Here is a 23344-nt window from a genome sequence, read left to right on the forward strand (position 1 = left end):
GCTGGAAATATAATAATTCTACAACGAGGGTAGAAAATATCCAGGGGTAGAGAAACGCTTTTCTATGTAGTTCTGTGTTCATTAAATTTCGCTGTTGTTTCTTTAATATGGCGCCTAGGAGATGCTCAATAATGTGTTGAATGAATAGCAGAGAGTCATCAAACAGTTGTTGAAGGAACCATTCCTTTTTTTTTAAGGTTTGAAAGATCAGTACATACCAAGAGTATCGTTCATCCAGCATTTACCACGTCGTGTACTGCTTCTACTGGACACACAAATCTAAGCAAAGCTACCCTTTCTCCGCATACTATAGAATGTGATCAATGTATAAATTGGCAAGAGAAATATCTGAATGCTGTCTAAAATGTATGACTAACTCTAGGCTTCTCGTAATCATTTTGATGAAACCCTGACAACTGAAATGCGAGCTTGCAGAATTATGTTTGTGTCATCCACCACCACCACGCTGAATCCTGAAGATGTCTACAGCCGTGGTACTCCTAGAACAACCTCATTGAATGTTTGACAGCACCCACTCTTCCCAGAGGAGAACAAGGTGACTGCAAAAGATGAAGGAGCCAGTTCTCCTCCCCTCCCCTTTCCCAAATTTCCAGCAGTTCTCTCCCATTCTCCTGCAGGAGTGAGACGACTGGGCTCCCTCAAGGCAGCCTACATTTCACTCTGCCAAGTTCCCAAGCAGAAAAAGCATGTTAAATAATAAATGTGTGTTTGAGTGTAACTAATAAAATTGGAATGTTAAATAGCAGCATGCTTTTGAAAACCAGCCTCCTTGTGAGGATGCTCCCTGTGCAAGTCCACGGGAAATCATTCTGAAGGGAGTGATATTAATTAGTAATATAATTTATCTCCTGGAAGCCCTTTTTGATGGCAGCCGTGGTACAGTTCATAAGCCTCCAAACGAGCGCTCAAAGACAACGGTTCAAACCGCAATTTCAGCTTTGTTTTTCATCCTTGAGCAGATGAAACGGGTCAAATTTATTCCTGTATATCTACATTTTACACATGCACCATACGATGGAGAAGTATGAGGTTGTAAAAAAGTATCTATGAAGACTTTTCAATGAAATGGTAAAATGCTTGTGTATTTTGTAATACGAGTAATGTAATAGGAGGAAAAAGAGCTGAATCCAAAATTAAATTCGTGGATGGCCCCTGAGCTCATTCTGCCATAGAAGTTTGCAAACTTGCAACCTTGGCAAGCTGCTTCCCTTGTGCTGTGCCACAGTCTCTCCCACTATGCTGTGAAAGCAATACTAAAGGCCTTCTCAAAAGGATCCAAAGTACTCTAAATAATGTCTGAAAATAGTCAATAAATACCATTACCATCACCATATCATCGCAGCAATTTTAAGTTTGTAAAGTGCAAGGTGATGGGGATTCGCCGCCATAGCCAAGATGCCATTAGTATTTTTTCCTTAATTGGGAATGCATGGGTAATTCTTTTCTGTGTCATTAGTCTTTTTCAGTATGTAGTATTTTATTTTATTTACTTTTTTTTAGTATACAATCTTTTATAATAAAGTTAAAAATCAAATTATGCATGCATGGCTTGATGGGAATTAAAGTGAAAACTTGGAATAGTTATAATGGATACTATAGATTATCTGTATTATACTGCCCTATTGAACTATAAAGTGCATTGTGTGAGGGAGCTATAAAAAGTTGGTGAAAAAATTCCGTTACCTTTTAGTTCCACCTATCCATGAATCGTTAAAAGCCTCCTCCTATAGATAAAATCCAAACCAAGCTCACTGCCATTGGGTGAGTCGATTGTGACTCTTCCCCACCCTGTAGAGAGTGTGACAAAATGTACAAACCTGGTGGGACTGCTAACCCAAAGGTTGGCGGTTCAAATTCTTCTGGGAGAGAGTCGAGGCGCTCTGCTCTAGTCAAGATTTATTGTCTTGGGGACTCTAAGGAGCAGGTCTGCCCTGTCCTATAGGGTCTCTCTCTAGTGCTGGAATTGACTCAGTGACAGTAGTATTTTCCTTAATTCTCATATATTGTAACTAGAAAATACTTTTTAAAGTTTAACCAGTGTCAGTTTACTGTTCAGGAATGAAATCAAATATGTATTCTAATGTCAACATTTTGACCGACAAAAATCTCTTATTTTTTAACTTAAAAGCTCCCAGGCAAAAGTCCCAGAGGTGCCTTTCACGTTTAAGCTTTAATTAGCAACCACGTCAGTCCCTGACACACATTGCGCAGATATTGAAGTGTTAATATCACCGCAGCTTGATTACAAAAGGCAGTGATTAATTTTCAAGCAGACAAAAAAGATATGCCCTGATTACGCGCAGGAATGATTAAGGTGGAATGTCAGACACTGCACATTTAGAGCAGTCTGTGCTTATTCAAAGGGTCAGACTTTGCAGAAGTTTATATTTAGAACCACGGGGCCTTAGTACTTTGGAGCAGGGGGTGATGGAGCCTGAGCTCAGCTCCCCAGCAGGGGCCTCGGACTCGCGTGTCACTGGAAAGCGCGCCCGGGGTAGATTGGGCCCCACAGGCCACCGTAGGGCAGTTCCGCTCTGCCAAGGCCTGGCCCCCACAGGCCACCATAGGGCAGTTCCCCTCCGCCACGTCCCAGCAGAGACCGCGAGCGCGCCTCTGGGGAGGTTTCCTTCGGAGCTTGCTTGGTAAGTGCCTATCTGGCTGCGGGAGCAAGAGCTCTTTGAGCATCTTATCCCTTCAAAAGAGAGGTGTCGAGGGGAAACGGCGCCGCGTGGTGAGGGCCCTAGCCTAGCCCAGACTCTGGAGGGACGTCTAAGCCCGTGGCCGCCATACTGATGTCACAGGGAGACCCAGGAGGGCCGGGTGGGGCGCTTTTCTGAGGGAAAAAGAGAGAGTTGAAAGACGGAGGGCTTCAGGACACAAAAGCAGAACAAGATAGAAACAGGTTGGTAGTCGCTTATGGGGGCAGCAGAAGCTTCAAGAAGTGAGGTCTCCTGAGGGTGAGGCGCGGGAAGAAAGAGGGCGATCTGGGTACCAGCAGGGGTGAAGGTCGAGGTTGGGCATTCATGGGCCCCCCTCCAGCCGGAGGAGCCCTGCTGGTGCCCCAAGACCCCACCCACCGCACTCTCCTCCGCCCCCGGCTCCATCCTGCGTGGGGCTCCCGCCACGCCACGCGGCGGGAAGAAGGGCCAGGAAAGGGAGGCCGATCTGGGACTAGTTCTAGATTCTAGAGAGATCCTTCTTTTGTATTGTGCCTTCCAGGATCCGCAGCCTCGGTTATAAAATATTTAAGGACGACAGAAGGATCCGCAGGAGCCGGGGTCCGAGATGAATTTGGAGTCGTTGTTCCAGCAAATCATCTTCTCGGAGCACCAGGCCGAGGAGAGCCGCCGCCTGATGAAAGAAGGTCTGCCTGGGGCTGGGGCAGGCCCTGGTGTTGATGCTGATGCTGATGATGCTGAGCATGGGGCAGAGCCTGGGGCTGGGGGTTGAGCTTGGGGCTGGGCCTGGGCCTGGGGGCTGAGCTTGGGGCTGGGCCTGGGCCTGGGACTGGAGCTGGCACAGGCCCTGGTGCTGGTGTTGGTGCTGAGTTTGGGCCTGGGGACTGGTGCTGGGCCTTAGGGCTGGGGCTGGACCTGGGGGACAGGCTTGGGATGGAACGGCCCATCCAGGACTGGACCTTTTCTCCAGATGAGCACTTGGAGCAGAAGGAACTCCCCAAAGCAGTAGCAGAGCAATCAGGGCAGTCCCATTTCTACCCTGAAAAACCAAAGCCCAAAGCAGCAGGGTGCCTTCCCAATGCCCCCACCGTGAAGATTTTTTAGAGAGCTGGATGTATTTCAGGTTATTAATTGTTTTTACAGTAAGGTTGGAAACACTCGAATGTCGGGAAAAAATTAAGAAGGCAACCACGGAGCTTAATGAAGAGAAAATGAAGTTGGAAGAGAAGGTATTGACCATAGATATGCATGCTAATAAGCGATGACAAAGCCCTATTTAACTTACCCTTTTCAGGGCATTTCATTTATGAACTGTCTGGTAAGTTAAGAGCACAGGCTTCATGTACAGGTCTCTGGAGTTCTATGTCTGGCAACATTCAAAGGGCTGCCTGCATCCACTAACACCTTCGCTTATAATAGGTACTTGTTCACGAAATATGTTTATGTGATGAAGTAATTAATGGTGAATTCAAGCCCCTTTTGGAGAATAATTAGGATTTAAAAAGAGTAATGCCTTGGGAAAATAATTGCTGAATAAATACTAAATTTTAAATAATAAATAATTTAAGACACATATTATATTGTTGAACCTTCCAAATGTGTTTCTGCCTTTTGTTTTCCAATTCTCTACCCCCATTTAGACACGCCATTCTTCCACACAGAATCTCTTTTTATTTTTTAACTAGCAGTTCTCAATTTTCTGCAGCATTTGCAGTATGCTATTTGATCCCTGGTGGTGTAGTGGTTACTCGTTGGGCTGTGATCCACATGGTCAGCAGTTCGAAACCACCAGCAGCTACTCAGGAGGAAGACTGGGCTTTCTCTTCCCATAAACAGACATGGAAACCGGTCTCGGAAACCCACTGGGAGGTCTGTATGAGTCAGCTTTGACTTGATGGCAGTGAGTGAGTGAGTTATTTGAGAGACCAGAAAAATTGGTGGCTTCTTGAAAGAGGGTTTTGAAGTCATGAGAATTTTGGAGAGGCAGAGAGAATAGGAGGAAAGCATTGGCAGTCAGGGGAGGATAGAAGCCAAAGGGAGGAGGCAGAAAATGCGCAAGGCACATTGGGAAAGAAGTCTAGTCCTACAGGGCTAACTCAGTCATTAGAGAGACCCAGTGATCAAGGAAGGTGTGATGGACACAGTTTTAGGAAGATCTCTCAGGCCTGATGAGGATAGAGGCAGGATGATGAGTTAGGAAACTAAGGGCATCGAAGTCATGGCCTGGCTTTGTGGGTGGAGACAGACATCTATACTTCTCACCTAATGATGGACTAAGCAAGCAGGATATAATGAGAGTCTGTTTGAGAAAATCTGTTTGCTTTCAATAAAAATGTCCTATAATTTATCCTCTGTGGCGATGCTCCCTTTTTCTTTGTCAGTAACATAGTTGTAGACTCAGTCTTTACCTGTGAAGCATTCCTCTGAACATTTTGGGGACAAAATTTAATACAGCATTCAGTGCCTTCATTACTTTGCAGTTTAATAATATGCACAATTGTGCTTGTGTCTGTTTCTCTTCCTGTTTTGTGAGCAAAATATCTGGAATTATTTTTTCTCACTTTTCTAGGTACAGGATACTACTTGTACCCAACGCCTAGCACACAGTCCACATTAATGTTTTCCATGAATGAACACGCACCAGTAGTGCTGTAATAGGGACAGGGCCATCTTTAAAAATAGAGAACTGTTATTCAGTGAGCCCTCACTTCTGCTCTGCCTGGGAATAGCAGATGCACTCGCTGCTCCCAGCAGTGCTACAACTGCTAAGGGGAGCACAGTATTAACAGTAGCAGGATATAGACCTTCCTAGTTCTTTAAAAAAATAAATAAATGCCTTCAAAATTGACAGTTAAGTTGTGAACACAAGTAGCTGGTGAGGCGCATGTAATTCAAACTAGATAAGACGTACTCACTCTAGTCACTGCCGTGGAGTCCATGCTGACTCACAGTGACCCTATAGGACAGGGTAGAACTGCCCCTGGGGGTTTCTGAGACTGTTAATATATATAGGAGTAGAAAACCCTGTCTTTCTCCTGAAGAGCAGCTAGTAGGTGCTTATGAACTCCTAATCTTCCAGAAAGCAGCCCAATTTGTAAGATCTACTGACCACCTACTGTGTGCCTCCTACCATGAGACATCATCATAGGTGAGCTGTCCTTTGTAGGTGAGAAAACGGAGAAACAAGTTAAATGAACTTTCCTGGGATATGTAAGTTAAAAATGACTGATCTCCCACAATGAAAGTGACAGTTGAGTAATTACAGTTTTTGTTATTGAAGCACAGTTCTGAATGCAACGTAAGCATTTCACTTTGTAAAGTTCTTATATATGAGGGGTGCCAAAATGGTGAAAAGCATTGCTGGGTGGAACTTTCATAGAATGCATTTATCACACTGGGCGAGCATCAAGCAACTTGCTTTGAGTCAGTGCACCCAATGATGTTGCCTGGGAAGGTTCTTTCTGGCCAGAGTGGATTTTTTTGTAAAAGCAGTTTCGCTCAAACCTCATTTCTTGTAATGGCTGATTTAGGAGAACAGTGTGGAGCTGTGAAATTTTCTTTCCGGGTGTAGAGATTGTTGTGATGTTGAACACAGCTTACAAGGGCAGTGTTATGGGAAAAAACTCAATTGTACGAGTGACTTTCTTGTTTCAAAAAAGCTGAAATGTCGATTGATGACAAACCTCACTTTGGACGTTCATCCACTTCTCGAGTGGACTAAAATTCCTGCACTTGTGTTTGAAAGCCAACAACCATGACGGACAACTGAAGCGATGGGGAAGTTATCTAGACCATGTTAGAGCTGAGTTGAGCGAATTTTAACGAAACATTTGGGAAGGAGAAGGGTTGCTGCTTTGGGTTCCAACTGACCTGGAAAAATAACATTGACTGGAAACGTGCCGCGCTTTGAAAGAGCAGCTCCGAAGCCACCAGTTATTTCATTTCAAGGTCATTACTGGTGTTGAGACATGGTGCTATTCTTATACCCCTGAAAGCAAACATCAAGACAGTGTAAGACGCCATCGGCACCTTGCCCCCCTGAAGCTCAAGCAAAATCAAAGATTAAGATGGTTCTCATTCGTTTTTTGATGTGAGGGGGATAATGCCTTTGGAGTTTGTTCTTCCAGGTCAGACTGCCAATCGAGCTTTCTCTTTAGAGGTTCTAAAACGATTGCATAATGGTGCAAACAAAAGGCCTGATTTGTGGCAGATGGGGGACTGGTTTTGCCACCATGACAATGCACTTGGTCATGCATCCATCTCAGTGTGCCAGTTTGGGGCAAGAAGCAGCATGTCTCTCTTGCCCCACACACCTTACTCACCTGACCTCATTCCATGCGACTTCTTTTTGTTTCTGTGCATGAAGAGGGACATGAAAGGACAGCGATTTGAGGATGTAGAAGAGATGAAGAAAAAAAACAAGGAGGTGCTGACAGCCATCCAAACAGATGAGTTTGAAAGATGTTTCCAAGAATGGAATCACAGATTTGACACATGTATGCAGTGTAATAGAAAGTACTTCGAAGGTGAAAAGGTTGTTCTGTATAAAACATTTAAATATATAGCTTTGAAAAACAAATTCTGATTTTGGGGGCGTACCCCCTTGTATAGCATGTATCTGAAATTTTAAATCTAGGGCAATATTTTTTAAAAGGTCAGGTAAGTTTTTGTACAAAATGTATGTTTTCCCTCGGAAGGCACTGACCTGACAGATAACTAATGTGAGTAAAGGAAAGGTTTACTCTCTGTAATATTTTATTTGTCAGAGTCTATTTCCTGAAGATGGCAATGTAATTTTCTGATCTTTACCTACACTTAAAAAAAATGTTGATTCCAGTGTTTGTCCTGGCAAGATAACAGAGGAAATCCCTAATAGTGTTTAGAAACATTTGCTGTAAACACTAATTAATATAGGCTCATAAATGTGCATTGTTTTTTAATCAGCTCATTTATGTGGGAAATCATTTAATTGTATTTTTACTAATAAAATTAACATATGACGCTCACAGTTCATACAATACTAATTAGTAATTGAGATAATTGGGTTTGTAATTATACTCAAAATGATATGTATGCATGTGGATAAAGATTTTAAAAGTGGAACCACAATTACAATGTAAATGACTAATGGGAAGACCCAAAGAAGTAATCATAAATTGATTTCTGGTTCTTTTATCCGCAGAGTTAATTATATGTCTGTCAATAACAATGAAAATATATTTGCGCGGATATTTGACGTGGCATATATTAACTAATTTATCAAGTGAAAGCGGCACAAGAAAAAACTAGAACATAATTTTAATAGGGCAGTTCTTGAGCTCTTTATGCACTGATACATTCAGAAAATATTTGGTATATTTATTTTGCAGTTGCTTGTGGTCAAAATAAGTATTTAGTAGATACAGTATCCTTTTTTTTTCTGTTCTATAAAACCCAGGTAGCATGTAATTAGAACTTGAGTGATAGCATTTGCCTTTCAGGGCTCAATGAGTTCTTTAAAATATGTAGGTTGCAGGAATCTGAGATTATGTAGTATGAGCACTTTGCACATCAGACAGCTGCAGTATACCTGACCAAGTTCAGTAATATGTGAACAGAAACTCCAGCGTGCCTAAAATTTTACCTTAAAGCTTACCAGTATTCCAAAAGTTGCCTAGAGTCAATGAAAGGCTAGATGGCAGTGAACCAAAATTACAGACCTGAAGAATAATTGAAGTTTCTTTTAAGCATTTGAAAGAGCTTCTTCTATTTAGAAATTGGCACCTAGTTCAAATCTGGGCATTTAACCTTGGTGAGCATATTACATAAAACCCAGCATGATGCCATAGTCCCTCGACAGGAGGCTAAGTGGAGGAAGATCTGAGGCTGTTTTGTAAAGATTGTGTTTATTTTTCCCTCTCCCAATTTTTGGTTATGACAGAAACATCTTAATAATAAAAGAATTTTCATGAATTTTTAAAGGAGAATTATGTTGAAATAGAAAGCAATTTAAGGCTATTCATTTTACTTCTTTCCCTGAACTTCCAGTGTCCACATTGCTTTTACTTTTTGGTAAAAGTTAGGAACTCTCCCAGAAGAGCAGGCAAAGTTATATCCTTACATACTCTATTATTGAATAGGGAAAGAGCACAGTTACACATTATCTTTTACAACATTGAGATGGAGATTTGAAACTCATGTGGGTTTTCCCCCTCTTTTTTATATTAGACAACAAACAATTTTTTAGAGGCCTCAAATGTGCAAACTAAAATCATAAAATTTCTGAGAAGGCCCAGCTTTTAACAATGGATTATTTAATGTCACAGCAAAAGCACAAGCCACAAAGCCAAAATAAATGAAACCTCATAAAAATGTAAATGTTTTGTTCATCAAAAGACTTCACTAAAAAAGTGAAGAGATGAGCGATTTTCTCCCCAGGAGTGAGTAGCTGGTGTTTTGAACTACTAACCTGGTGGTTAAAAGCCCAGCGAGGTTAACACCACCAGGGTTCCTAAAAGCTACTGTGCTAGCTGAAATTCCTCTCCCAGATCTATACCCCAAAGCCTCTGGAAGGTACTTGTACACCAGTATTCATTGGGGGCACTGTTTACAATCGCCAAAGGTGGGAACAACTTAAACACCCTGCCTATCGACAAATCGATAACCAAAATGTGGTATGCACACACAATGCAATAGTAGGAGAAATAATACAAACTACAATTTGTACAATTAGGATAGAGGTTGAAGACATTGAGTGAAATAATCACAAAAGAACATGTTTAAGATGATCTCACGTACATGTATAGAGATAAAACTTTATTAGTGGTTAGCAGGGGAGAGATGCAGAGAGGTGTCTATGGATATAGGAATCTGCATTGATTATAGATAGAATTTCACAACTAATTATGGTGATCTCTGTCAATAAGTTGCCAAAATTTGAATTGGCAAAAGTTGTGTGATACCTACATGCATTTACAATGACGCCTCCCCCCAACGGCATACAGAAAAGCAATTGATACTACTTACATACAACCAACACACCCTAAAATTTGGTTCCTTGATTTGGAGATTTAGAGTCATGGTTTCATGGGGCATACCAGTTGATTAACTAATCGCATATTTAGGGATTCTCTTCTGCTACTCTCTTGATTGCTTAGTCACAATCCTTAGTGCCTAGGTTCTTAAAAGCTTATGAGCAGCCATTCAAGACATGATAATTGGTCTCTATTCACCTGGACCAACAGAGAAGAAGGGGAATCCGGAAAAGAAGGGAATGAATCAAGGCAGAGAATGCGTTGCTAATTGCTTCCACCAACAACTCTCTGTCACGAGGCCAGGTTGCTGGATGATGTTTGTCTACCATTACCGAACATTTCACAGAAGGATACTGGTTGGGGGTTGGAGTGGCAGGTACTGGTGAACAGAATTTCATGTTCTCATGATGGCCTCTAGGTTTTGTGGAATGATGGAAGTTTGGGTTAACATTGCCTTGAGATTATCTTTAACCAAAGTATCCCTAAAATCTTAAAACAATAGTTGAGCATAAGAAGTGGACTATCTGGCCTGAGCAGTATGTCCTTTGAAGAACTGTATGGGATCCCACTGAGAGCAGCAGCACGGGCTCATGGATAGGAATTGTGGGGCAGTAGATCTGTCAAAATGAGGAGCAACACAAAAGGCAAGTGATTACTGGAAGGCCGTAATCAACGTCACTAAATTGTACAGGTAGCAACTGTTGAATTGGTGTTTGTTTTTTCCTATGTATATTCTCAACAACAATAAAATTTAGGGGAAAAAATTCAGATCCTACCTAAACTCTGTTGTTATTTATATGTTGCTTAAAATAGGATGAAAAAACTTAGGTTCGCCTTTAAGTAGCATGCGTTTAAATAGAAGAACATGTGAATTCTATAACTCCAGTTTTAGAAAATAAAATGAAAGCTGTTTTTCTAACTTAATACATCAACTTCAATCTTTTGATGGTTACCAGGACAGCTTTCGGGAGAGGTTATATTGTCTGCATATGTTCCCGTGCTCTGTCTTTTCACAGCTATATCTTGTCAGTCTTGAGTTTCTACAACTGACTTTTAAAAGTTGTGATATCCAACTTTTACACTTTTTAGAATTTACTTTCTATTTTGACTATTTCCATAGTCAAAGAAGATACCTCTGAGTCTGGAGTCACTGTGTTTTGTAAGCTGGGTTATTCTGTCCCTGTTGGAAGTTTGTTTGCTGTCTTCCTAACTTCCAAATACCATTTCAGAACATTATTTCTCATTCACTTGTGGTAGTTCATGCTGAGTGCTGGATTCTGCCTCCTCCTCACTTTTCTGTCCCTACTAACTCCATAGCGCGATAGATCCACTGGTTAGACTTTTCAATCCCTCATCATCCAGAACAACTCAGCTACCACTCTGTCTTTGGTCTATGCATTTTCAACGCCCCTTTCTCTATTTTACCTCTGCCACTTAGTACTCCCATAATTTTACCCTGGACTTTTCCATCAAAATAAAAATACTTCACTTTTAAAATCTATAAAGCATTCTGTTTCCTTCCACTCTCTTTGTTCTTCAGTTTCATCAGGACCATGAGTTCATGTCTGTCTCTTTCTCTCCAGTAGCACCTGCCCGTGTATTTATTCTTCTGAATATCCATCGCTACCTATTTATCCTTGGATTAGTTCATACTTCCCCTTGACTCCTTTCTCCTTTCTTTTTATCCATCTGGCATGACCCCAACTCTCATTTAATCGGTTATCTACTACTGTGCCACTAATCAGGCAATTCCAGGAGAGACTAGATCTAGCATACACTCGTGGACTTCAGCCTTGAGTAGGAACACCTCCCTGCTGCTTTGCAATGTTGAATCATCACTCTCACTCTCTGCAGTGATTATTGTAACCCTTGACTTGTCTCAGATTTTATTCAATCTTCTAACCTATGAACCTCCATAAGACAACCTTACCTTATATTTCATAAGGTAAGCATGAACTCTCGGCTGTGGGTTGATTTGTATCCCCTCAAAATACAAATTAACTTGGCTGGGCTATAACTCAGTATTGAGCAGTTACCCCCACTTTGTGATCTGCACTATTCTTGGTTGTAAATCCATACTTCTGGGGCATCAGGGAGGCAAAATCAGGTTGCAATCTATCGAATTAGATTGTATCTCAACTCGGTCTTGTTTAAGATATAGAGAGATTTAAAAAGTAAGCAGAGACCAGAAGGACCTATGTACCACCAAGACAGAAGATCTTGGGGTGGAGTACATCTCTCAGTATTTCCCTGTAGTGTGAACCTCCTAAACCCAGATGAAGATACACCAAGCCACATGGAGACCTCCAAGAAATGCTGGACCTATGCTGGAAGGACAAAGGAGGCAAAGACCAGCCTCCCCAAACTAAGAGCCAACAGAAGAGAAAGCCATCTAGATTAGAACTTCGAGACTGCTAAATTGTGATATTGAAGGGTACATGGGAAAAATATTGAATGATACAGGAAACATCAAAAGAAGATGGATAGAGTACACAGCCACTACCAAAACACATGGTTATCAGTCAGTGATTTCAAGAGGTAGCATATGATCGCGAACCAATGATATGAGAGGAAGAATTCCAAATTTCACCAACGGTATTAGTGAGAAACAAGATCAACCAACGAACTGGAAGAGATCCATCCATACTTGTACACATTCCAAAGAAAGTTAAGCCAACAGAATTTAGAAACTATCAGACTATTAATATTACATGCAAGTAAAAATTTGCAGAAGACTAGTAACTAGTCTCCCTCAATATGTCATATTTAATTCTCAGTGAGAAGTGTTATATGGAAAGAGGTTGAAGGTTACAGAAGAAAGGCCAATAGCTGGCCCTCCTGATGAGGTAGAAGAATATAAGGTAAAAATTGCCTTCAGATAGGAGAATGAATACCCCTTCTGTCATAAAATGTCAAAGTAACAGATAACATTTATTAAAGAATCAGTTTATTGCTTCCTTCAAGCATGTATGGTAACAATCGTAACAATTGTGGGGATGGCCCAGGACCAAACACTTGTTCTCTTGTGCATTGGTTTCTGACTTGGGGCCGACTAGATAGCACCTAGAAATGACAACTTCCCTTATGAGATAAATGAATCAATTTGTCCTGTCTAGATAACCCTGGAGTTGAGGAGTTGTTTATATTGGAATATTTTCTTAAACCTTCCATATTATAAAATAATCTGTCAATTCTTTCATTTTTAATAACTAGTGTACTAATAATACCTTTAGGTATGATGAGGTCACCAGAGTAAAATTGATAAACAAAAGAAACAAAGACATTTAACAGGTTTTGTTATGATTCCTGAAGGTACGACATCAGGATTCCAAGCGCCAGAGAGCACTGTGAACATGTGGGGGCCCCATCTGACCACCCCTGGCTGCCCACGGAAGAAGTAGAAACCATTTCCACAGCAGCCCACGGCCAGTGCTCACAAGGTAGAGGTCAGACATGCCTTCACTTCCACCTTTCTTTACCCTTTTCTGGCACGAGCTGTTCTTCCCACAACATGCTACTCTTCTGCTGGGTTCGATGATCTATTGTTAGGACCACAGAGAACTCACAAAAAGATACAATTATCAGTGTTCATTAGGGACATTAATGGGTAACCACAAGTTAGAATCACGAAACGTTAAGGTTATAGTCTTTGGTCCACATCAGCTCCTCCCCTCAACCAACAGCCAAGTCCCTCTTTGTTCTTCATCATTCAGCCACAAGGTCCTTGTCCTTGTCCTCAGGGACCAGGAAGCTCATTAGCTTGCCTGCTGCTCTGGCCCACACTTTCATAGTCTCAGTGCTGCCTCTCTGCTTTGTCTCATGGTCCTGCCTTAACTACCTCTGGTCTTGTTGTGGCATGGCATCTGCAGAGGTGGCAAGCTCTTCTTCCTTCATGGTCCCAGGACTTCTCTCCCTGGTTCTGAGGTGGCTCATCCTTTTAGCCAGGAGAATGGCAAAACTCACCAATCCCCGAGTTAAGAGTCCTCTATCCCTTGTTTTCATGGCCCCACTTAATCATTTGGTGGAATTTACAGAGCAGTAGAAGAGTAATACTAAGAAATTTCATTGCATACATTGTAAAAATGTCATTTAATAGTGACTTTTAAAATTTTTACAAATTTCTAAAACAATATGTGCATAAAAGGAAGCTATGAAAGGATAAATAAAACATTTAAAAGCAATATGAGAACTAACAAAGCCCACATGGAAGAAGCACACCAGCCTGTGTGATCACGAGGTATTGATGGGATCAGGTATCAGGCATCAAAGAACAAAAATATATCACTGTGAATGAAGGAGAGTGTGGAATGGGAACCCAAAACCAATCTGTAGGCAACTGGACACCCCCTTACAGAAGGGCCGCGGGGAGGAGATGAGTCAGGCAGGGTACAGTATAGCAATGATAAAACATACAACTTTCCTCTAGTTCTTTAATGCTTCCTCATCTATCATGATCCCAGTTCTACCTTACAAATCCAAATAGACCGGAGGATGCACACTGGTACAGATAGGAACTGGAAACCCGCGGAATCCAGGATAGATGAAACCCTCAGGACCAGTGGTGAGAGTGGCAATACTGGGAGGGTGGAGGGAAGGTGGGGTGGAAAGGAAAACCCGATTACAAGGATCTACATATAAACCCCCTCCTTGAGGGATGGACAACAGAAACGTGGGTGAACGGAGACGTCAGACAGTATAAGACATGAAAAAATTTAATTTATAAATTATTGGGTTTGTGAGGGAGGGGGATAGGGAGGGAGGAGAAAATGAGCTGATCCCCAGGGCTCAAGTAGAAGGCAAATGTTTTGAGAATGATGAGGGCAACAAATGTACAGATGTGCTTGACGCAACGGATGTATGTATATATTGTGATAAGAGTTGCACGAGCCCTCAATAAAGTGATTTACAAAAAAGTGAATTTGGGGGTTATGTAAAAGTATAATGATATGCAGGAAGATGATAAATATCTCCAGATGTGATTATCTCTGTCGGGGTAGAAGTAAAATGCAATCAGAGAAGGGTATACAGGGCACTTGAGCCGTACATGTAATGTTGGGTTTTTTCTTAAACTGGGGGTGGAGATAGAGCTGTTATGTTACTTTCTTCACTCCAAGATTTTAAGCAATCTCTCTTTCCAGTCTCCCCACCCCCAATACACACTATTTTGAATCAAAAATAGTTTTTCATTGTCCCTTGGATAAATATCGAGTGTTTCCTATTAATCTGAAGAACCATTTTGTGTATTTGTGTGTGTGTGTGTGTGTTTCCATGGTGGCACAATGGTTAAGTGCTCAGCTGGTAACCGAAAGGCTTCAAGGAATAAAGACCTGGCAACCTTATTGTGTAAAGATTACAGCCTAAGAAATCCTGTGGGGAAGTTCTGGTTCTGTCTAATGGCATCTCTGAGTCAAAAAAGGGACTTAGCATCACCTAACAAGAGGTGTGCATGTCATTGTGTTTCTAAATTTTATGCATCATTACTGTATCATTAATTAATACACTTGCCTTAATGATAAAAGCTGTAAAAGTTTTGCTTCTCTGGAAGCACAGTTTCTTTTTTCAGACTTTGCCTGATTCATTTCACAGTACCTGTTGTTTTAGTTTTTCTTGAACATTTTGAGAACCATTTTGTCAAATCCTTACAAAACAAAACAAGTGGAGCTTTCATTTTTAATCGAGAAGCCAAGCTAATGGTGATGTGTAAGGAACTGATGTATTTACAACTCCAATTCTTAACAGTCACGTATAGCCATCTATTTTTCCAAATCATCTTTTATGTTCCTCAGAGGATTTTTTAAATAGTCTCAGATATTTCCTGGTAAATTAATTTTTTTCTATAGTAAATGGAATATTTTCCATGGTTTTTTCCTACTGTTGGTAACTAGAAAATACACACACGCACGCGCATTAATATTTATCTTGTTACTGGTCTCTTTAGGGAACGTCTTTTTATTTCTAAAAAAGAGTTTCTCAGTAGATTTTGTTGGCTGCTTTTAGTATGCAATAATGGCATCTGCTCAATCAGAAAGAATTGTGTCTCACCTTTTGGGTCTATATTGCTTATTCATTAGTGTATTGTATTAGCAAGTGTATTCCAGAAAACACACACGCATGCACACACACGGAAGGCAATGGAACTATCAGGAATCCTACCAGTCGTCATTGCACAGGTGAGGTTTGGGTAAAGATGGATGGAGGTGAAGGAATGAACCAGAAGAAATGTGGGGAAAGAGAGTTGGGGAAAGGGAACAGCAAGTGAGTAGACTGAGAGAGGGGCGTGACTGGTGCCTTTAAGAAACCCACAAGGAGGTCAGACTGGAGGGGAGTGAGTCAAGAGGAGGCTGGCAGGAGCGTGTTCCTGAAACAGTCCTGTAAAGCCTTAAAAGCCATGGTATGGACTGCGGTTTCCTTACATTAGGATTGCTCCCGTGATTACTGTTAGGATGGCAGTGTCGCGAGTTTCTAAGGATTACATGTGTATTATGAAAGCATTTATAGAAACAGCTGTTTTTAAAAAGTACCATCTGATTTAAGATTGCATTCATTTTTTACTCTTGTGTTTAACATGTCTCTTTATCAGGTAACACACCCCCTCCCCACCCCATTACTATGGATTTAGAGCTGTGAAATCTACATAACTTTATGTTTTTTTTCTATAAAGTTGCCAATTATTCTGTTAAGTAGAGCATTTAATCAGTAAAATGCTACATTCTTTGCAGTAATGGCAATCGCAATAAAGAGTGACTGTACTTTGCTTACTTGCACAAAGATATTAATTTAAAAGCTTCAGTCATAATAGATTTTGAGGTCCTTCTGATAGGAAAATACTTAAAGGCACACAAGCATCAGGGTAGTAAAGAATCACAAACCATGGCTATTCGTGTAGCTGATCCAGTGGACCAGATATTTTGGCTTACTGGGAAAACTATAAGTTCAATTAAAAAATCAAATATCCCAAAAGGAACGATACAGGGAAATATATATATATATATATATATATATATATATATATATATATATATATATATATATATATATATATATATATATATATATATATATATATATATATATATATATATATATTGCTGAGAAAAGCAGGATTTGCCAGGGAGTTGGCACTGCTATAAATTAAAAATGTTCAAAACAGCAATATTTTCTGACCAAACATAGCTACTTGATTCTAGAATGTAACTTTAAGACTTTATGCAATAAAAAAATTTTCTGGTCAGGGGCAGAGAGAAGAGAAAGGAAAGAAAGTTATATTCATGCTAACAGGGATCCCTCCCTCCTTTTCATGTTCGCAGCCCCTCAGGGGCCCTGGGTAACTTAGGGACTGAGGCAGTGTCTTGAAGTTTTTATTTCGTTTAAGGCATTCAACTGCTAGGGATATGATAGTGTCTCAATTCAGAGGACCCAGAGTGCCATGGTGAAACATTTTATGTTTCAGATACCGTATCTGATATCTATATATCACTTTAGCATTATTATTGAGAAGAAAGGTTTCTGATCATTTCTTCTATGAAGTCACCTCTTCTTTTGATCGCATCAATATATTCAAGGTTATATTTGCAATAAGTACCCACATTTTACACACCAGTAGGCCTGTTTCACAGGGATGTAAAAAACAATACGAGATATTAATTGAAATAACCGAAAGAATAAAAGGAATGACCAGCAAACCATTTTGCAAGTAGATGGCCACGAAAAACTAGTTTAGTTCTGAAGCATTAATTTATGGAACTGAAAGAAGTTCTCTCATGCCTTCAGTTTCATTAAAATATGAGCACGCTCTTATTAATACTATTAAGTCTTACTTAATTTGGCAGCCTTAGCTTATCAATATCCTTACCAATCTGACTTTGTGTGCACCTATTCTCAGTAGAGTTTTCGAATTTAGCTTTCCCAGTGCCCGACTTTCTCTGTACTATTTGTCTTACTTGCTAATACCTTTTTATATTAAATGTTTTCATTAGAAATACTGAGTCCATACTAAAATTAATATCCATGTAATCTTTCTGTGGAGATGATGGGGGCTGCAATGGTTAGCATGCTCAGTTACTAATAGAAAGTTTGGAGATGAAGAGGCCCTGCAGAAGAAAGGCCTGGTGATCCACTTCTGGGTGAATGAAGCCTTGCCGTTCTCGTTTCCAAGGAGCACCTGGCTACGCCGACTCCAGGAAAGCTTGCTTTTTTTGCTGGTAATATACTTTAAAAGTTAAGATTCTGCAGTCGTTTACTTTTTGGACCGTCTTCTGTACTCCGGTCAAAGGTGTCCCTGCGCATGTTGCCTTGATGCCTCTAACCCCTGGTGTGCGCCATAGCTGCTACTAGACTGCGCTGCTGGCTGACTGCTGTCAGTGTCTTCAGAGTGGCTCATTTTGCCAAATTGTCCTGTGTTTTGGAGACGATATTGTGGCAATTATGTGAATCTTTATCGATAACTTTTTGACTATCAAATAGTCATTACAAGCAAAGAGAGAACAACAGCAGCAAACCTCCATGGAGAACAGTTCTTCTTTGACCCACGGGATTTCTCTGCGTCAGAATCAACTCGCTAGCAACTTAAAAACATGATTTTAAATGAATTTTTCTCTAGTTATGACTTTGAGGCTTTTAAAGTCTTCATTAAAAGAGAAAATTATAGAAATAAAATGTGATAGGTTAAGAAAGTGGAACTAGAGAGCAGAGATTAAATAATACACATAATGGTATAAACAAAGAAACAGAAGAGCTCAAGATATATTATTAATACAGAATTTTGGGGAAGAGGAGATCATAGGTATTAATACCTCTAATAAAGACTTTTTGAAAAGCTGTTGGCTTTTCAGTTCGGGCTATCCTATGTAGCTTTATGTTTTACCATGAGGTTATGGGAAAACATTGCAGCCAAATGGCTGTCTGCCGCTGACGGCTATTTCAGTATTATTTTTTCTTTCTTTCAAGAAAGAAGATAAGAGCTCAGTTATTAATTGTGGTTATTTTAGGTCTTAGTAGAAGATAACTGGAACAAACAGTCTTAATTTCCAAGTCCCTAACAGAAAGCTTTTCTGAATTTTAATAATTAATTTGCTTCCATCTTATATAAAATTACTTAAAAATTCTTATTTTGGTATGTAATTTATTCTTCATTTATGGGATTTGACACAGGTTTTATATATAGGTCAGTTACTATAAACAGTCTGAACTCAGAAATTTTTATTCTGAAATGCATATGCCTAGAATATTTTATTATATCAAACAAAAGTCTTTTCAATCCCAATGCTTGGTCTTCAGAGTATTGTTGTGGGCTTTCATGGTTAATGTCCACAGTAGCAACTATAAGAATAGGTTTATTTTACAAGTAACCTTCTCTCAATACTCTCTGATGGATCTGTTTTTGACAAATTTTCAAAATGTATCTTACATTTTATACTGTTTCTTTCAACTTACTATTAGTATAGATTACAGTCTCTTTAGCATCAAGCTTCCCATTTCTTTATTTTGAAATCGTTTTTTTTTCTGTGTTAATACTATAATTTAAAAGAAAGTTAGGAGACCTGAATTTTTCCCTAGGTTATGCCTAAATAGCCATATAGACTTTAAAAGGACAGCTAATCTCTCTGGACCTCGTTTTAGGGATCCTTCGTGGCTTAGTGGTAATGCCCGGGGCTGCTTAACCGCAGGTCAGCAGTTAGAAAGCACCAGCCCCTCCTGGGGAGAAAGATGAGCATTCTACTCCCGTAAACAGTTAGTCTCAGAAACCCACAGGGGCAGCTCTACTCTGTGCTAGAGGATTGCTACCACTCGGCATTGACTCGACAGCTGTGTGTGAACTCGGACCTCATATTTATATATATTTATTAATGTATATTTAAACCACAAATACTAATGATACCTTATTTATATAACAAATACTAAATATCCTTGAAGCAGATCCTTACTCTAAATAAATGTGATATAATTCATGACCCTCCGCTTCTTTACCCTTATTACCAATTTCTATTTGATTTTATAGATTTGATGTTTTCTAATTTCTGCCTTATCAGACAATAAAATAATGATAATCCCTTTCCCCTACACCAAATGTTAAATTTAATTCGTCCATTCTTTTCACTATGTAAGTTGTTCATCCCTACTCTTTATCAATGTCTCTTTAAAGATGTGGTTGATGAAAACAGCGCCAAAGTTGCAGGTAGATGTGTTATGAGCTTGTAGAAATGTAAAATCATATTTCCTCTTTTATTTCTGCTACTTGTTTTTAAACGCCAGCATTCCTAGGACATTTTAGCCATAAAATTTCAGAATCTCTTTTAGGCCCAACCCTTTACTTCTGGACTAGACTATCCCTAAGCAGTTAACTGTTCAATATCTTTTGGGCAGAGAATTCAGAACCTGTCTCTGACCTTGAGGAAGTTCTTATAGCTAACATAAATCTTGCTCTCTGCAATTTAAGTTGAATCTTTCTCTCTCTTTTCTCTGTGGAGATGGGAACAGCCCCAAACCAGAAACGATGCCGCCTTTTGGGGGCCAGCACTAAACACAGTGGAAAGGTTATTTCCAGTGTAACTTCGCTTTTATTTTCACTTTTAGCTTCCTGACTTTCAGTATTTATAGGTTCAGGACATGCTATTCTTTTAGGCCCAAATGATAAAATAACTGTATACATGAATGTTTATTTAATTTAGGCTATTTAGAACCAAATGAATTACTGAAATAAGAAATATAAGTGCTCAAAATCTATTTCAGGATTTCTGAAAATTTTTGTTTTATTTCACCTCATAATATGTGCACTGTCAGCATTGGACTGGTTTTTTCAATTGTTTGTAAGTTTTATCTCATTGTATTAGTTGTGTAGGGTACATGATTTATTTAACTATTTATTCCATATAAGTTATATGAACAAAAGCTTGTTCTGTAAAACAAACTGTCTTGAAGCCTGTTCCGATGTACACAGAGAGACACACACAGAAACGGGTGGGGCCAATGGTTTGTGATTGACCGCTAGCCCAAAGGTTGATCATTTGAAGCAATTTGGTGGTTTCATGAGGAAAAAGCCTTGGTGAGCTGTTTTTATTGATATTATTGCCAAGGAAATTCTATGGAGGAGACCTGCCCTGGATCAGAACCAACTCAATGGCAACCAACAATAGCCAAAAAATTTTCGTACAAATGCTAAGAACCTTACGAGGAATTAGAGTAGAAGAGAGCCCATTGTCTATGCTTCAGGAACTGATAGTTTTACTGTGAGAAGAGATTATAAAACTATAATCATTTAAAGCACTTACAAGGTACAAGATGATGCACATAAAATAATACGCTTACAGGAATTTTAATTTGCATTTTGAAGGTTAATGCCAAAAATTATTCACATTATACAGGTATGTTCTGTTAACTAAGGTATTCTAAAATATCTGTTTAATGTTTATTGTTGGGTTGTTGTTTTTTTTCCTCTTTGAAGGTTCAACAACTTTCTGAAAAGTCTTTCCTCTTAGCGCTTTTGAAAACTCATGAAGATGCATTAAAAAGACAAAACAATGAAATTATAAACCAAAGGAATATACTTCTTCAAACTTTTGTAAGTCAACAGCCCAATATCTATATTGCCAATTTTGTCAAAGAGTGCTTAGCAATACTTATATGTACTTTTAGAAAATTATTCACATGCCTATCAGCTTGTTCAGATGTGGAAAAGTATTAAGAGCTTTTGAAACTAGTTGGTGGAGTAACATAGTTAGAATATAGCTGGAAAAGTTATAATATATGAGTGGGCTTCAAAAAGCTCATAGAAAAAATTATATCTTGTAATTCAATTTTTCCATGAACATTTTAGAAGCTCACTTGTAGAGGTTATTCATAAGTTTAGCAGATGTAGAAGAAATGGTGACAAGTTGTTCAGACTTTGAGACCTTGGTTTTAGTTCTTTTCAAAGACTGAGAGGATTGTACTTAAGGTCTATTTATTATTAAGTATTAAGGTCTATTTATAAGTGTGGGTTAAAAAATTGAATTTATCATTTTAGCTTACATCAGAGTCACAGAAGAAATAGTTTTGAATGACGTGGCCAGTTTTTAAATTTGGTTTATAGTTAATCGACATTTCTTAGGAAAAGACAGTAATGTTTTGGTCCCAGCTTCTGTTTGGAGTAATATCATTGGAGGAGTAAAGCATTTTTTGATAATATCGAGAAGTATAATTTATAATTTTGTTAAATCCAAATCATTACATTTTAAATTACTAAAGAAAAACTTTTGTACCTAATATCTATATTTAGTTTTCCATTTTTATTTTTCAGGAGGATACAAAGAAAAAAATGGAAGAGGAAGAGGAAAAATTTATTAAGGAAATTACAGAATTCAATAATAAATATGAAATAACAAAGAAAAGAGAGCTTTTGATGAAAGAAAATGTCAAGCTTGAAGTAGCTGACTTAGACAACCAAGCAGACGTTTTGAAAAAGGGTATGGTTACTGCTTGTCACTCACAAGATTTTCTACTGTTTCCACTGATGAGGTTGGTAATTCATTGCAATGGCCTCACAGAACGCAGAGATAATATTCATGATTTAAGAATTTATCAAGGAAGTTAGTAGGTTGCAATTCAGGTGAGAAATGCTCAGAATATAGTTACTCAGTCTGGCCTTGTTACAAAGTTCTTTCAGGGTGGCTAATAAATGCCCAAAGAGCAGGTCATTCACTGTAATCCTCAATCAAAGGCATTCAGCTCAGCATCAGTCAGTGAGTCAGAGAATCAGGCTCCCTGAATTCACTGCCCAGAGGCACCCCTCAAACCTCCACCTGAAGGCTCCACTTCTGTGTGTAAACCAATCTTTCTCCCCTAGTTAAGGGCCCAGAAGCACCCCACTCCAGAAGCCAGCCTCCTGCACAAAAACACTCTGCTTTATTTGCTCTGTGGGCTGGGAAGTTCACCAATCTGACTCCTGCAGGTTTGCTGTGCAGGGTTCTCAGGGTCCACAGGACATGCCCTACTCCTGGATTGTTCTGGTAGTGACTTCCCCCTCCTACTTCTCTAAGGGCTTATTTTATACCCAGCAATTATGACACACATATGACAGTTCATGGTGTATCCTGCTAACAGTTCTCACAGGTGAGTCCTATCAGAGTATTTCCCCACCTTCGTACCCAGACCCTTGCTGGAAAAAGTCATTAAATGAGAGTTACAGAGACTTAGGCTAGAGGAGCCACATTAAATAATCTGCCCCTGGAAGTACTCCTCATTTATCTGGCATTATTAAGAAATAATTTTATTTTGAATTGGTTTAATTTTCCATAAGCAACCTTTTTTCATAAGCAAATGGATTTTTTGCATTGCAGTTTTGCTTATCTTAATTGTTCAACTGTATTGTGTGTCTTGTGAAGAGTCTCAACTTTCTTTGAAAGCAGATATGACATGAATACTTAGCCACTCGTTCATTAAACATCTATTTGCAATCTATTATCTGATAGGTACTGCTTTGCATCTTGGGGCTATAGGAGTAAAAACTGGAGAAAAGATATGTGTAAGCAGATACCCACAGCACAATAGGATGGAAACAGAAAGTGAGGAGGGGATACATTCCAAAGATGTTAAAGGAAAGCTGATGGGACTTTGTAACTGATCAGAAATGGGTGAAAACAGAGAAAGCCATGGATT

At 39.5% G+C, this 23344-nt stretch overlaps 1 protein-coding gene across 1 annotated transcript in view; it reads left to right on the forward strand.

Annotated features, from left to right (window-relative positions):
* The first annotated feature begins 3306 nt into the window (after positions 1 to 3306).
* The window catches only part of CCDC172 (coiled-coil domain containing 172), a 44686-nt gene continuing 24648 nt past the window's right edge, over positions 3307 to 23344 (forward strand). The window contains exons 1-4 of the mRNA XM_075533470.1: positions 3307 to 3385; positions 3843 to 3928; positions 21153 to 21269; positions 21987 to 22152. Coding sequence (XP_075389585.1) covers positions 3307 to 3385; positions 3843 to 3928; positions 21153 to 21269; positions 21987 to 22152 — 448 coding nt within the window. The remainder of the gene's footprint in view (positions 3386 to 3842; positions 3929 to 21152; positions 21270 to 21986; positions 22153 to 23344) is intronic.

Source organism: Tenrec ecaudatus, chromosome 16 (assembly GCF_050624435.1).
Source record: "Tenrec ecaudatus isolate mTenEca1 chromosome 16, mTenEca1.hap1, whole genome shotgun sequence".
Classification (NCBI taxonomy): Eukaryota; Metazoa; Chordata; class Mammalia; order Afrosoricida; family Tenrecidae; genus Tenrec; species Tenrec ecaudatus.